Consider the following 14445-nt stretch of genomic DNA (forward strand, 5'->3'; position numbering starts at 1 on the left):
TTTTATGAAAAAAGAAATAAATAAATATGAGGGCATCAGGCGATGCACAATATGCCTATGCGTCACCTGATACTAATATTTTTGAAATAAAAAACCAAAACAAGCTCTGTGATGCTGATTAAATATTTTCACTTGTTATTTAAAGTTGAAAAAAAATCAACTGATTAATATTTACAAAAAACCAAAAAATAAAAAATTAATAAGTTACAGGTGACGCATAGTGTTGATTATGCGTCGCTGGATATCAATAATATGGGGACCAAAAAAAAAAATCTAGCTCTGTTGTTTTTCTTAAATATTTTCACCGGTTTTCAAAGTTGAAAGAAAATCAGATTAATTAATATTTTATGAAAAAGAAAATAAATAAATATAAGGGCATCAGGCAACGCACAATATGCCTATGCGTTGCCTGATACTAATATTTTTGAAATAAAAAACTTAAACAAGCTCTATGATGCTGATTAAATATTTTCACTTGTTATTTAAAGTTGAAAGAAAATCAATTGATTAATATTTACAAAAAACCAAAAAGTAAAAAATTAATAAGTTAACAGGCAACGCATAGTGTTGATTATGTATCGCCGGATATCAATAATATGGGCACCAAAAAAATAAAAATCCAGCTCTGTTGTTTTTTTTAAATATTTTTACTGGTTTTTTAAAGTTGAAAGAAAATCAGATTGATTAATATTTTATGAAAAATAAAATAAATAAATATAAGGGCATCAGGTGACCTACAATATGCCTATGTGTCGCCTGATACTAATATTTTTGAAAAAAAAAAAAAAAGCTCTATGATACTGTTTAAATATTTTCACTTGTTATTTAAAGTTAAAAGAAAATCAACTAATTAATATTTACAAAAAACCAAAAAATAAAAAATTAATAAGTTAACAGGTGACGCATAGAGTTTGTTATGTGTCACCTGATATCAATAATGTGGTTCCAAAAAAATAAAAATCCAGCTCTGTTATTTTTCTTAAATATTTTCATTGGTTTTTAAAGTTGAAAGAAAATCAGATTGATTAATATTTTATGAAAAATGAAAATAAAGAAATATAAGGGCATCAGGCGATGCATAATATGCCTATATGTTGCCTGATGAATATATTTAAAAAAAAAAAAAAAAAAGCTCTGTTATGCTACTTAAATATTTTTACTTGTTATTTAAAGTTGAAAGAAAATCAACTGATTAATATTTACAAAAAACCAAAACAAAAATTAATAAGTTAACAGGCGACACATAGAGTTTGTTATGCGTCGCCAGATATCAATAATGTGGGAATGAAAAAAAAAATAAAAATTCAGCTCTGTTATTTTTCTTAAATAATTTCACTGGTTTTAAAAATTGAAAGAAATCAGATTGATTAACATTTTTCATTAGTATAGCATTTAAACAATACAATTCATATAAAATATACGTACTCTATTAAAGGCAATTCTGTTTGGCTGAATATTCAGCGACTCTTAACGAATGCGTCGTGTGTTGTTGTTTCTAGCGACTTCTTGACGTCAACAATTTTTGGGATACGTCGTCTATTTATTGCATTTTTACTAATGCATTAATCTCAGAATCGTGGTTTTATTTTTTTAAACGTATTTATTTCGTAGCATCGCTCTAAGTGGGTGTCGCAAGATTTTAATTTTCGCATAGTGATAAAAAAAAAAAAAAAAGAGAGAGAGGGGAAAAAAAAGGACTTGCAAAACTTATAGTTGACAATTAATGTTTAGCTGGCTATAAATATTTGAGCCTCAAAATGAAACCCCTCATCGATCTAATCAGTTAGTATTATTGTTTTATATTTTGTTCGAAACACATTTTAATTAGTTTTCTTTGTTGCACAATCATGAATGTGCCACGTTCATCAAGGCCTACCAACAGTGAGAAAAAGTTGGATGTCGAGTATCTTCTGGATCTAATGGAAGACATCCTACTTACTGCCATTGATATCCAGGTATATATATATATATACGGAAATTCTATGGTGAGGACGGTATGCATGAGGACCGCAGTATTAGTGACGGTTTTTCATAGTATTAATGACGGTTTCTTAGAAAATCGTCACCAATACTATAAAAAACCGTCACCAATACTGTAGTCCGCATGAGGACCGACCGCACTATAGACGGACTGTATATATATAATTAGATATATAGCCTAAGCATATATTTTGGTTTATTGAATGATTAAGTTGAATATCTAATTACTTTACTCGTTACTAATTATTAATTAATTATTTATATGACGAGTTACTGCAGCGCGACGTACCTGAGCGAAAAATGAAATTCACGCATCCCGATTCCGCTTTTTCGTGGCCGTCAAGTACACTCAAGAAGATTTCCTCCGAACTGATTGTGACAAATTAAACCTTTAAATACATACAAAGGTACCTACATTTATAAAAATCAATATAAATATATATATATATATATATATATATATATGCATATATAGTTTTATTTTTCAGGGAATTATGTTCTAACTTCTAAGTCATATGAAAACATGGTAAAGTGGTACATATAATGGATTGCCACTTCAGTTTTTAATTTTAATTTTGCATTAAAATGATCACCATGTATTTATGTAGGAAATATTATTTGTTAATATTGGCAATTCGTTGACATTGGGACTCATACCATATGCCAGTACTAGCCTAAATAGGTTGACTTTTCCTAATTAAGGAGACAATCTATTTGGTAATGAGAATTAGTGCGATAAACGTCAATCCTTGCCATCTCAGCATGAATCTCATTACTGATCATCAGCATTCGTGACAAATAGCAACTCATTTATATGTATATAAATCCTCTTATCAGTATCCAGAAAATAATAAAATAGAAGGTTTATGCTAGTAAATTGATATATAAATGACAAAGTAAATAAATATCATATATAAATTAAGGTATAATTAATTAATTACAATGGCAGCAGATGGACCAAGGTGATCAAGTAAACAATGTTGAGAAATCGACGACCACGGAGGCAATACTCAACCTGTTATCAGGCCATTCACCGGATGAAAAAGTAGCATTGAGCCTTGCGGCTTTAGCTATGGAGTTTGGGGAATACTGGCGACTCAGGAGGGACATAACTTACTTCTGTCCTTCACTGGAAATCTTGAAGTTCGAATGTGGCAACATCGACCCCAAAAAGCAGCAGCAGAAAACGGCTGCAGACGTTGATGAGCTTAACAATCTCATCATGCTGATATTGGAAGTTACCAAATCCATCTTTGAGTTGGACAAGCTGCTCAGGCAGTGTATACGTGCAGGTGTACAAGGATCGTCAACAAATATCGAAAAGTATGTTGATGGAACCATAAAAACGATCGTGGCTTGTGCAGCTCAGATTACATTTCTCAAAAGCTATGAGTAAGATTTTTTTTTTTTTTTAATTTTTTTTTTTTTTTATAATCTAGAAATTGAAATTTGGAGAAAAACAAGAATTATCTCATTAATATTAAAGTGTAAAACATTAACATATATACAATTATGCAATATGGTTTTGATTTTCAGCGGCCAGAGACAGGATCTACCGCAATGGACTAAATACATCACGTCCGTCTATGAAGATCTTGAAAAGGATAGAGAAAGTTTCGAGCATCAAAGTAATTAATTATTAATTGTTTTCAAAGGCATTCAATTAATTAATGTATATAATCCAACTATTGACTATTAGGTAGCATGATGAGCTGAGGGAATTAAAGAAATCTGCTCATCTTTGTCTATTTGTATGCACAGTGAAGGTGGAGGTCTGCTGGAGTCTCCTTAGCAAATTGAAAGATCCATATGATCAATCTCACTATAGTGTAGTGAACATTTTGAAGCTGCTGATTTCTACCGAGAATGATGAACAACTACTCCATATCAACGACGGTTCCACCCTAGCAGTAGTATGTTATATATAAATAATATATGTTGTTAAAAAATTATTGTAGGATTTTTTACCTATAAATTAATTAGTTTTACGATCAATATCGATGAATTGATTTTCTAATCATTGAATAAGGACGCAAATATCGATGTCCTCTCAAGGAAAAATGTGCTCTTGTTAATTTCGACCTTACACATTTCAAAGGAGGATATTCAGAGTCTTAAAATGATTTCTGAAGGAGTAAAAGACAAGAATGACTATAAGATATATAGTATGGATCCCAATTGTGGAGCAGTGGACGTCCGAACTACTCGATTTGTTTATCGAACTGCGGAATCAAATGCCATGGTATGTTGTCCAAATGTTTTCATCACCCGTTGCAGGCATCAAATTCATCAAGGAGGAGTGGCATACCCATGGTCTTGTTGCTGAACCAGCAAGGAAAGGTCGAAAACCCAATGCACTCCCCTCGATTCGCCTACCGGGAATGAAAGCCTTTCCCTTCACTCGGGTCATGCCTGAAAATCATCCCACACCAAATTTGTACAGTTGGATTCATCCTGTAGCGGAGAAAAAAAATCATCCAAGCATGCAATCCTGGGTATGTACATCCATGCGTGCAGCATTCCAATCTCAATCGATTAGCATCCATTTGGGTACATGAGTATCTCTCGTTTAATAAAATCAGAAATTTTCTCACTAGTTAGATGAAAATTATACATATATATATATATATATACATTTTATTTTATTAAACTTAAAACAACTTTTGATGATAATTAAATCATATGAAAACCTAGGATATAAAATTTAAAAAATACTCAAATATAAATTTAATAACATAGTAAAATCGTTTACAAATTTGATATACATAATAAATTTACGTCTTAATAATTTAATTTCGTATTGAATTTTAAAAATTTATCACTGCATAAATAAAAAAAATAATAATAAATACATTTCCTTTTACGATGGTAATTTAATATACACGTATATGAAGTCATACACGCTTAATATATGATAATCATTATCACTTTATATATATATATATTGAATACATGTTTTGGTCAAGCGCAGATAAAAGAGGAAAAGTACATTTTCTTTTACGGGGGTACTAACCAGCATTGAATCAAAAAGTTCCCAGCCTACATAAAAAAAGTCGACCTTGGAAAATTTTCCAACGATGATGGAGGAGAGGGAAACAAAGCCATAGAGTCGGTGAAAGTTGTAGAGAGTGAGATGGGCTTCTGGACCATTATAGAAAAGTTGTACTCCATCAAGGCTCAGGAGGAGGTCAAGAAAAGATGATGAGACACTAGGAGTACTCCTAGAGCTGATTTCCATTCAAGCAGAGAGTGAGTGGGCTGTTCTTGTAAAAGGTTCAACTATGATACTGGCTGATCAGGGTTCCAAAATCTCCAAGGCCTTAAAGAAGCTGGATACGAAATTGCAAAGCCAGGAGGAAAATAAATTTCATGAGAAGAAATTCGAAGTTGCATTCACAGAGTGCTACAAGGAGGTGGTTAAGGAATTTGGGCACTCTTGCCACATTAATATCCCAGCCACAGTTGCAAATATCCCAAACACCATGAAATGCTTCAAGTGTGGCCAAGTTTTGAAGACATCAGCTACCGTTGCAACAACAGCTCGGCCGCTGCCGCATCTAGCGACACTGTCATCCAGCCGAGGCATACTTTCAACCATTGTAATATTGGAACGGTTGTTAATAATCATGGTCAATCTCGGCGACGTATTAAAATTACTACTACTCATGGTATATTCCATAGGCCAATATCTAGACAAACAGTCATTATTAAGAGGTAGGCACTGTCTACTGTACTCTCATATGACAAATACATGTAGAATCTACATGTGCCTATCTACATGTGCTGCTCGTCAGTATTGTGGCCCACTGAATAATTCCTGCTTTTCGTGATCAAAAGCAGTAGACATTCTACAAGTCTACAATAAAGGTGGTAATCTCCATTACTGTGGCTATGCGTATGATGCCACAGGACAAGCTTACAAGTGTGGTTTTTGTTTTATTTGTGTCTTTTCAAGTTTACTTTCAAGTCCTGCAACATTGTTGTGATATTTGTCTGTTCTGGTGCTCATGTGTTCCTCTTTTTACAGCCATGGCTGTTTGTTGTAGTTCCTTCTTCTGCTTGCTTTTCCAATAAAAGTATTTCTTATCTCTCTCTTCTCCTTTATTTTTAAGCTTTTGTGTTATTAAAAAAAAAAAAAAAGCACCAAAACGGAGAGTTTCGAAAAGTTCCAAGGCTACATGAAAAATGTTACCTTGGAAAGTTTTCCGAGGATAATGAAGGAGATAACGACTTAAAGTTGTTATTTAAAAATTAAATAACAGGAAAAAATGGTAAGTAATAAAATTTTTTTAGCAACCATGGTAGGTAATAAAAGTTTCATTAAAATGATAACTCACTTAGAGCTTTTTAGAAAAAGCTTAAAATCTGAATTCTTTAAAAAAATTTAAAAAAATTATTTTCTTTTAGCAATAAGTACTTATTTAGTGTAATCGAATATTTTGCTTTGAAAAAAAAAGAAAACTTTTGAATCTTGAGTGGAACCTTTTGACCAAAAAAACAAAACTATACCAAACGTGGGTTTAGAGAGACTCACATTCATAATGGTCAAAATTCAAAAAAAATAATAATAATTAAATTAAATTAAATGGAGCCAATTAATTATTTCATATCAGCAATAAATCCACTGCTCGTGGTAACCGTCGATCCCTATCTGACAAACCACCGGCACTATAGTGGGTAAAACAACCCATCGGCAATACAGTGGGTAACGCGCTAGACTACAGCCGCATATTATGAATTGAACATTGGAAGATTCAATTATATTTGTTAACATCACTTCAGTTTGACTTAGTTGATATGAATTATACACCTAAAAAAATTGTGGATTTAAAATATCAAAGATAAAAAAATTATTGTAACTAATAAAAGAAAAAAAAAAAAAACTATATTTTAATTTCTCAGCCCACTCTGCTGATAGAATTAGGATGCTGGGTTTGCTAATGCATGCATGACTTTTAATTTTAATCATTGATACTTTTAATTCTAATGCATGCTTGACTTTTAATTCTAATAATTGACTGTCAATCTAATGGATCATATCAAACCATTTATCAACAACAACATCCCAAAAAAAAAAAAAAAAAAGAAAAAAAAAAGAAACCAATAAATTCAATTAGACATGTTTTGAAATATAATTTCAGCCTCAAAAAAAAAAAAAAAAAAAAAAAAAAAAAAGGCATAGAAAAGCATGCCACAATAACGAGTAGCGTATAATTAAAATTGTACATCCCGATTTCCAATTAAGTGCTCTCCAAAACAAGATTTTGCAACAAAAACAAAGACATATCTAGGCCTTAATTAATTATTAGTTAACATATTGAAGGCATATAATTTTAGGAAAGATGCAGTTTACATATAATTATGAGATGTGAAACAAAAGAAAGGAAGATAAATATCACACAAAATAAAACATGAAAATTAATCAACAAGCATGGTACATAATTGGAGATGATGATGGGATCATCAGCACAGCAAAAGGGCATTGACAAGATCGTCATTGCAGTAGATACCAGGTTGCTGATCTAATCCTTTAGTCTTGAGAAATTTCCTAGCCTTGAAAACAAGTTTCCTGTTGATAAGATGACCGTCTGATTCAGCAATTATGTTCTGGATTGCATTGCTAAAAAGCTCCACAAGGAACATCATCTTTTCCCGAAAGAACCACATCTCCAGAAATTGTGTGTGTCTGGCAGCAACTGATCAGAATCCCACCTTTAGCAAGTAGTGAACACTTTTCCACTATTTGCGCTGTTAATGCATGTTTTGGATTATACAGATCAGCTTTCTCAAGCTCCATCTCAGTTTCAGAAACTCTTGAGCTTTACTCCCCACCATCCCCATGTACGCTCCTGCAAATTAGCTGCTGCTGCCGCCTCCACTGTTGCTGGATTTGTCTTTGTACTCCTTCATGAACTTCTTGACCTTAGGACTGCCTTCGTCTCTAAAGATTTCGAACAGTGTCGGCCTCAGATTTCCAACATATGTCAGGTTTTTCAGTTTTTTCATTCAGCAACTCTTTGAGACTTGAGAGTCTTAAGGATCTACTATTCAGATTCTTAGCATGGCCATGCCTTCGGTACCCATTAATCTCTTTATCATCTAATTTCTCTTCCTCCTGTTCTCCCCAACTGTTACAGTGACACATCTTGGAGGGAAAATGAATTCCACAATACTTCAATTTTATACAGGATCAATTTTTCAGTCCACCATAGCCATAACCATGTTGATGATTTGTCTCGCCTATCTGCTCTTTAGCTCCATCAATCAGACAATGGCTGTGACATGAATCCAATACAATTGTGACACGGCAACCTTCTGGAACTTGGTCTACAATATCCCTTAAATCATCATCTGCAGTTCAACCAAATTCCAACCCCATAGTAAAAACCAAAAACATACCAAAGGTCTTGTTTTTTTTTTTTTTTTCTAACTTTAATTTCATACTTTTAGAATTCAATGAAAACTGCTATCTAATTGCAAACCAAATACAGCCGCAGTCATCAGGATATCATCATAAAAAATGAAATGACAGAAAAAACATTGCAATTCTGCAATCTCATTACTGACAGAGGACAAGCTAAGACAGGATTCCACATCAACTACTATTGTGGGATTTACGGACGGAAATCCTGTGTCTTGAAGGCTTGGGGTTGTTGCTGAGAATGAAAGTTAAGATTTCTTAAACAATTTACAGAGATATAAAGATTAAATTTTCACTATGCAAGTTGTAAATAAGAATATGAGATATGCTTGTTGGAAAGTTGGACAAAACAACTTTAAACTTTCAAAGGCTATGTAAGGGGATATGGTGTTTGAGATAAAGTCCGTAAAACAGCAAAACAAGTATATATATGTCTAAGGCATACACACAGAGAGAGAGAGAGAGAGAGAAGTCATTTCTTATATTGAATGTTACCAACAAATATAGAATATTCATTATTCCTATCAATTTTACTTCATTTTTTAGCCCAAAAAAATGGCAAAAATGTTGACCAAAGTTCAACAAATTCAGGATGGATTCAGATACTAAAAGAGCAAGGTCACAAGGCTAGTGTGAAATCAGATGCTGGCCAGAGTTTCGACAACGTAGGTGGTGAAGAGGCAAGGTAGGAGAAATAATAGTTTGGAATAACAAAAATCTTTAAAATTAGATAAGGAAATAACTAAAGAATACGGGTTAAGCTCATACAATTCAAAATCCACCATTTCGTGAAGCGATTTCTAAAATATATCTTAGTCTAATTTCTCATACTAGATTAGCTTTTGGCTCGATTTGGGGAAGGATTCATGGTGAAATGATGCTTCTTTCTTTTATCACTCTCCTAGACTCTCCAAGTTGGCTAATGGGAGGCCATAAAAATAAAAAAAATAAAAAAATTTAAAAAAAAAAAAAAAAAAAAAAAAAGAATGAATCTTCTCATGGAGATTTTTGAAGGATAAAAATGAGATAATACTACAAAAACACAAGGAAATTGTAAAAAATAAAAAAATAAATAAAAGTTACGATTTTTAGACGAATAGGATCCTTTAGAGGAAAATTGGGTATAATGCTTCCCAATGGACATAGATCTCAGCCATCTTGGCCTACCCAAACTCACAAAATTTTCATAAGTGTTCCTATAAACAAGCTCTAAAAGTTTCAGAGACAAATCCCAGACGAGAATCATCCAATTCCATAAGCAAGGCTCCAAAATTTAAATGCCCAAAAACAAAATTAATTTAAAAAAAAAAAAAAGCCCCAAATTGTAAACGAAGATTGCAATCGGTCTGAAATTTCGAGCATTCAGCAAAAGAGCAAGGAAAAAAAAAAATTAGATTATAGATAGATAAATGGAAAGGAGGAAGGGGGGGAATAAAGAAGATACGAATTCGCTGACGATGCCCTTTTAGACCAAGACGGGATTAGCGATGCCGAAGAAGCCCACGTAGAAAAAGTTTCAGCGAGTCCAGCGAAAGTTGTATTCAAGGTTCTCTCTTGCTGATCCCCACTCTTATATGAACCTGTTCTTGTTCACCTCCATTCCTCCCCCCATTTTTGCCTTTTACTCTCTCTTTCTTTCACTCACTCTCTCTCTCTCTCTCTCCACGATCTCTCTGCCGTCATCCTCTACTGTTCTTCTTTTGGGTTTTTTTCACTCTTGTTATGGGTACTGTTTGGTTGCTAGTATAGCATAAAAATAGCCTGTGCACGCGTTTAATAAAAAATATTAATAAATAAAAAATAAAAATAAAAACTAGCTATGTACTCTCTGTTCCCACTTCCACTAACTTTAAAAAATAATAATACTAAAAATAAAAGTCTTTTTTTTCTTTAATTGTGCATAATTTTTGTTAATTAGAGATAACTATAGTTTATTATATATTTCTTAGTGAAACCATAGAGTTAACAAGGGGAAAAAATGTGAACATCAAAAGTGAACACACTTAGAAATTATATTGTTTTTTTTAATTATATTGTTTTTTTTTTCTCCTTCAAATTTATGTAAGTTTATGTATATATATATATGGAAATTCTATGGTGAGGATGGTCCGCATGAGGACCGTAGTCTTAGTGACGATTTTTCATAGTATAAACGATGGTTTTTTAGAAAATCGTCACCAATACCATGAAAAACCATCACCAATACTGTGGTCCGCATAAGGACCGTCCGTACCATAGACGGATTCTATATATATATATATATATATATAGAGAGAGAGAGAGGGGCTATAATGCGGACGTCTGGATGGATTAAAAACGGATAAAAAATATGCCATTTTTCGTTGACCGTTGGATTGTAATAGATGGTCCAGATTATAATTTTTTTTTTTTCCCCTCTCACAAGTACAAGGAGACGAACAAAATTCTTGGTGAAGACGCTGAGGACGGTGAGCCAACGAGGGCGGGTAGGGATGGGTTTACTAGAACACCGGACCATGGGCAGCGTGACGGCTGAATTGGGTGCAGATTTCTTGAGTTGTACTGCTTCTCTGGAAAAGCGTTCGAGGAATGATTCGCCTCTTATGGAGAGATTGCTCAGATCTCTGCTATTATCGGTGGCGAGAGATTGCTCGGATCTCTACCATTATCGGTGGCGGTTTTATCATCGGTAGACTTAGGTTGGGGTGGTTCGGCAACCACCAACTCAATGTTTGATTTCTTCTCGAAGGCCGAGATTGGTCTCCATTGAGTCGTCAGGTTTGCTGTGATTGATATGGTCGAAACCGACATTTGCTTCGTCTTCTTCTTCTTCTTCGTCTTTGCCTTTGCTCCGACTCTGGGGTGTTTGAATTTGGAAACCATAGAAAACCACTGACAATGAGGGAATTGAGAGAGAAAGTCTATATTATGGTTTGCCTTTGGCATGGATGATGGGAATTGAGAAAATAGAGAGAGAGAAAGAGAGATCTGATTATTTGGGGTATCTATTACAATCCAACGGTCAGCAAAAAAATGCATGTTTTTGGTCCCTTTTTATCGCATCCGAACGTACGCATTATAGCCCCTTTCGATATATATATATATATATATATATATATGTATTTTATTTTAATTGGAGGGAGAGGACGGAAAAGAGGAGCCACCCAACAGGAGAAGGGGACGCGGGTCTCTCGTCTCTTTTTCCTTTTCTTTTTCTTTTCTTTTTCTTCTTCTTTCTTTTCTTTCTTCTTCGGCCCTCACTTTACTAAACCCACGGGGGCCGGACTTTCACCGGAAAATCGCGCCAATCGCGACGTCATTTCATCCCACTACCACCATAGCCACCAAGCGCAGTTGACCGGTGACCCACCCATGGCGAGATCACTCCGAAAGACCACCTAACGCGCCGGGAAAGAGCTGAACTCCGGCGGGCAGTGTTTTGGTCCCCTTGTCGGAAAGCAATGGGTTCTAGGCCTAGGGGCCGACCCTTTCCACCGTTAAGGGACCTGCTGATCTTGAGTGCAAGCTTAGATTGGCTCAAAGCTTGCTAGGCTGCGAAGAACGAAGGGATCCACATTCATAGCAACTTTCAGGCGGAGATTTAGGTCACTAGCAGCCACCGTTGAGCAAGTAAGCTTGCAAACTTGTTATTCTACTCTCAGGCTTTATGTGGATATATAGATTGCCTATGATTGTTGGATATTCAAGATTTTTCCATTGTCGGAGCTAGATTACTGTAAAATTTGTTAATAATGGGTAGCATCTTTGTTGTGTTTTTATGCAATGGTTTCATGAAGATTGAACTTTTTGTAAGGTCAGTTACTGAAGTTTATGAGTAATGAATATGGGATTTGAGTTTTGTGGTGGTAGTGAATTAGTATCTAATTGAGGCATAGAGTTTTAATGTTTAGGTAATGTTGATAATTTATTATGAATGCTTTTGGTATGTGAATTTAAAGTGGTAGTAAGTTAGCTTCATAAATGAGTTATGTGCTGGCCATATGGAGTTGTCTAGGCCAAATTTAAAGTAATTTAGGGAAAGGAAATGGCTTGTCAAGGTTGATTTTGGTAAATGAAATTGTTGAGTCATGGGAGCAATTTAGCCAATAACAACATCCACTCTCCATCTTGAGGGTGTTATACAATGAAGGAATGCTACGTAAGGGTCCTTGAGGAGCACCTGTGTTCAATGTAGAAGTAGCAAGTTTTGTGAGTGGTTTATATGTATAAGTATTTAATTGTATTTTGGCATTCTTTATGACTGTTTGTAGAAGTTTATGTTGCTATACATGTATATACGTTCCGTGAATGTATATATATATCTATTCCCTAGACTTCTAAATGATTATATATTTATATATTTATATATACATGCTTTTACGTCTATACATTTAGTAGATTTATATACTTTTGAAATTAAGGGCATATAATCATGTTTTTATGGAATTGTCATTTTAAATTTCATGAATATATATTGATTAAGCATGTTTTAAAGTTTTATCTTACAAGTGATAATTTGAATACACTAGTCTGGCTTATGAGAATGATTTTGTTGGATTTGGTAGGTGTGGCTTTGGGCTGGTATCGGAAATTAAGGAGTACTGTTTATGGATTTTATTTTATTTTGAGATGTCTCAGTGATTTTAAGTGATCAATCTTCTGTGTATATGTATATATGTATGATATTTAGATGCGAATGGTTTGTTCTCTTGAAACACTTATTGTGAAGTGACGCTATATAAATTTGAAAAACTAGAACATTATTTCATAATAAAAGAAAGACTAAATAATAATTGACTTTTTGTATTGTAATTGTGTAAACAGACGTTAGATCACCCTGCCTTTGTGGTTCTTCGCATATATAAACAAACGATCTCCAATATTGTCTTATAAAGCATTCCAACTTCAAAGCTTTTGTCAAAGTTTTGAGAGTGTCAAAGCCTCAAAAAGCTGAAATGGCTTCCAACGTGTTTGGCATCCCCATCACGAACCAAACATTAGAGGCGATGCTGAAATATCAAGGGAAGGAGATAACGGCAACAGACAGAGCTTATGAAGCTCTGCTAATGAAAAATGCAGACGACAAAGATGTGAACGCCGGGAAATTCGTTGAGAGCTTGAAGCCAAAATATAGTGTTGTAGTAGTCACCACGGCTTGCTTGATTTACAACGCAACAGGAAACAGATTAACATATGTTGGGTCCCATGATTGGCAAGGGCATATTGGGGATTCTCCATACCCATTGGTGCTCGAAAATGGTCAATCGGGTGCATTTCTTCATGTCCAGAGTATTCCATCATTTACTGGATCCATTGGAGCCACCATATATCGTGGCCAGGATGAGAATGGAGATGCTTCTGACTGGATGTTGGCTTGGTACAATCCATGGGATAGAGCGCTCGACCACAACCGTGTAAGTAGCGCTTTTTTTTTGTTTTTTGAGAAGATGTGACAATTATTAGGAATTTTTATTTTATACAAGATAATTTTTTTATTTTATGTAAATCAAATTTTCCGTGGAAAAATTATATACTCATAGCAGGACTATATATAATCGTATACCATGATCGATCCTTTGGATAATTTTGTAGGTATGTACTGAGATTCGTGTAGCTGATCACTGCAAGGGAATTGATTGGAGCAGTATTTATGATAATAAGTTAAGCAAGTTTGACCAATATAGCAACGAAACGTGGAACGGATGCTATTCAAGTGTGATTACCGGCTACTCTGATGTTATAGATGTGAACACGGCCAATAGGATTTGTCCTATATTTGAGGGAATAATGACTCTTAAAAATGCTTGGATGCAATGAAACATTAAATAATGAAAATAATGCTACTTAAATGGGATCGCAGTTTATGTGTGGTAGCACTTGTATTTTAAAAAGTATGAATTCTGGAAAATGAGTGAATAATGTGTTTCCTTTTCTTTCTTTTATTAAAAAAAAAATTATATATGTATTTTAAGGAATAAGATTTTATAGAAACCATGACTGAAATAGAATCTTTTATTTTTTGTGTCATTTTGTCTTTCATTTATTGTTTAAATAAAATGTTATAT

The 14445-nt window shown here is 33.9% G+C and overlaps 1 protein-coding gene and 1 long non-coding RNA gene across 2 annotated transcripts; one reads left to right on the forward strand and one right to left on the reverse strand.

Annotated features, from left to right (window-relative positions):
- Positions 1-7268: 7268 nt before the first annotated feature.
- Positions 7269-10164, reverse strand: LOC107431299 (uncharacterized). Its single transcript, XR_007238149.2, has 2 exons — positions 9846-10164; positions 7269-8331 (listed from the first exon to the last, which is right to left on the reverse strand). It is a non-coding gene; the product is annotated as an uncharacterized LOC107431299 (long non-coding RNA).
- A 3222-nt stretch (positions 10165-13386) lies between these two features.
- LOC107431300 (23 kDa jasmonate-induced protein) lies at positions 13387-14197 on the forward strand. Its single transcript, XM_060818328.1, has 2 exons — positions 13387-13794; positions 13973-14197. The coding sequence occupies exons 1-2, from the start codon at positions 13387-13389 to the stop codon at positions 14195-14197; spliced, it is 633 nt and encodes a 210-aa protein (XP_060674311.1).
- The last annotated feature ends 248 nt before the right edge of the window (positions 14198-14445 follow it).

The sequence above is a fragment of the Ziziphus jujuba genome, chromosome 6, assembly GCF_031755915.1.
Source record: "Ziziphus jujuba cultivar Dongzao chromosome 6, ASM3175591v1".
Classification (NCBI taxonomy): Eukaryota; Viridiplantae; Streptophyta; class Magnoliopsida; order Rosales; family Rhamnaceae; genus Ziziphus; species Ziziphus jujuba.